This window comes from Nothoprocta perdicaria, unplaced genomic scaffold, assembly GCF_003342845.1.
Source record: "Nothoprocta perdicaria isolate Ctin4 unplaced genomic scaffold, notPer1 scaffold_469, whole genome shotgun sequence".
In the NCBI taxonomy this organism is placed as follows: Eukaryota; Metazoa; Chordata; class Aves; order Tinamiformes; family Tinamidae; genus Nothoprocta; species Nothoprocta perdicaria.
The window spans coordinates 218,733-220,514 of record NW_020455720.1 but is presented as its reverse complement, the minus strand read 5'-3'; the positions used below and the strand labels follow the sequence as shown (position 1 = coordinate 220,514).

Below are 1,782 nucleotides of genomic sequence, written 5' to 3'. Positions count from 1 at the left end.
ATTCACATCCAAATTATTCAATGTACATTTTAACTATGCTTCAGGGAGTCCATCTTCTGCATCCAGTACAACGTTCGTGCATTCATGAATGTCAAACACTGGCCTTGGATGAAGCTGTTCTTCAAGATCAAGCCCTTGCTGAAGAGCGCAGAATCAGAGAAGGAGATGGCCAATATGAAAGGGGAGTTTGAGAAAACTAAGGAAGAGCTTGCAAAGTCTGAGGCAAAGAGGAAGGAGCTGGAGGAGAAAATGGTGGCTTTGATGCAGGAGAAAAATGACCTGCAGCTCCAAGTGCAGGCTGTGAGTATCATYATTCATTTACCATTCAGAAAAGGAGTCTGTATAGCCAGACTTCCAGACTTTCCAAAGAAAGAGGCCATACTTCTGTAGAATATGCAATAAATATGTGACACTGTCATTATCCTTTCTCTTACATTTATTTTTTGTTAGAATTACAAAGCCTTTATCTTCTCACATAACAGTGTGTTTAGCATGAGGCAACTACAAAAAGGGAAGCTACAGTCTGCTGCATACGAACAGAAATGCTCCTAAAGACCATTCTGCTGAAAAAAAAAAAACACGATTGAGGACATGTTTATTAACTGAAATCTGTTAATGCATGAGGTATTATCATGGCTACCACATAGATGAGATATTATTGAAAGATACAAACAAAAATTGTAATCAACCATCTGAGAAAATACATAACTATTTTCCAGATAAAACACAATCTAATTGCTAATATTGTAATYGAAGAAAAATTGTGTTTCTACCACAGGAAGCAGATAGCTTGGCTGATGCTGAGGAAAGATGTGACCAGCTGATCAAAACCAAAATCCAGCTGGAAGCCAAAATCAAGGAAGTGACAGAAAGGGCCGAGGATGAAGAGGAAATCAATGCTGAGCTGACAGCCAAGAAGAGGAAACTAGAGGATGAATGCTCAGAGCTGAAGAAAGATATTGATGACCTGGAGTTAACGTTGGCCAAAGTTGAGAAGGAAAAGCATGCCACTGAAAACAAGGTACAACACAGAATTTCTCACTCRTAYTCCAGAAATCAATGGTACAGCACATTTGTAGTTACGTCTTCTACTTACTATGTGTTCTTATCTTCTCACAGGTGAAAAACCTCACTGAGGAGATGGCAGGCCTGGATGAAACCATTGCCAAGCTGACAAAAGAGAAAAAGGCCCTCCAAGAGGCCCACCAGCAGACACTGGATGACCTGCAGGCGGAAGAGGACAAAGTCAATACGCTGACCAAAGCTAAAACCAAGCTGGAGCAGCAAGTGGATGATGTAAGTATACATTCGGAATGAACAGGACAGGGATCTACGTAGGATTGCTGGCAGAGTACTCATGATTGTCTTCTGTTTAGCTTGAAGGGTCCCTGGAGCAGGAGAAGAAACTGCGCATGGACCTTGAGAGAGCCAAGAGGAAACTGGAGGGGGACCTGAAGTTGTCCCATGACAGCATAATGGACTTGGAAAATGATAAGCAGCAGTTGGATGAGAAACTCAAGAAGTAAGCATGCCTGAAGGACAATTCTGTGCTGATGCACATGTGTTTTTCATCAGGTTCTAACAGAATTTTCTTTGTGCATAGGAAAGACTTTGAAATCAGCCAGATCCAGAGCAAGATCGAGGATGAACAAGCCCTGGGCATGCAATTGCAGAAGAAGATCAAGGAGTTGCAGGCAAGTCTCTGTTCCCTCCCTTCTCTCATGCCGACAGAGGTTCAGCTGGAGCAGGGCATGAGTGTGAAGGGTACCTACTGTTCCACAG

General features: G+C 42.5%; 1 protein-coding gene across 1 annotated transcript in view; it reads left to right on the top strand.

The window, feature by feature from the left end:
- Positions 1 to 44: 44 nt before the first annotated feature.
- LOC112953878 (myosin heavy chain, skeletal muscle, adult-like) overlaps positions 45 to 1,782 on the top strand; it is a gene marked incomplete at its 5' end in the record, with an annotated part of 6,867 nt that continues 5,129 nt past the window's right edge. Inside the window, 5 exons of the mRNA XM_026046997.1 lie at positions 45 to 300; positions 779 to 1,021; positions 1,120 to 1,296; positions 1,377 to 1,522; positions 1,604 to 1,694. Of these exons, the coding sequence (XP_025902782.1) occupies positions 45 to 300; positions 779 to 1,021; positions 1,120 to 1,296; positions 1,377 to 1,522; positions 1,604 to 1,694 (913 nt within the window). The remainder of the gene's footprint in view (positions 301 to 778; positions 1,022 to 1,119; positions 1,297 to 1,376; positions 1,523 to 1,603; positions 1,695 to 1,782) is intronic.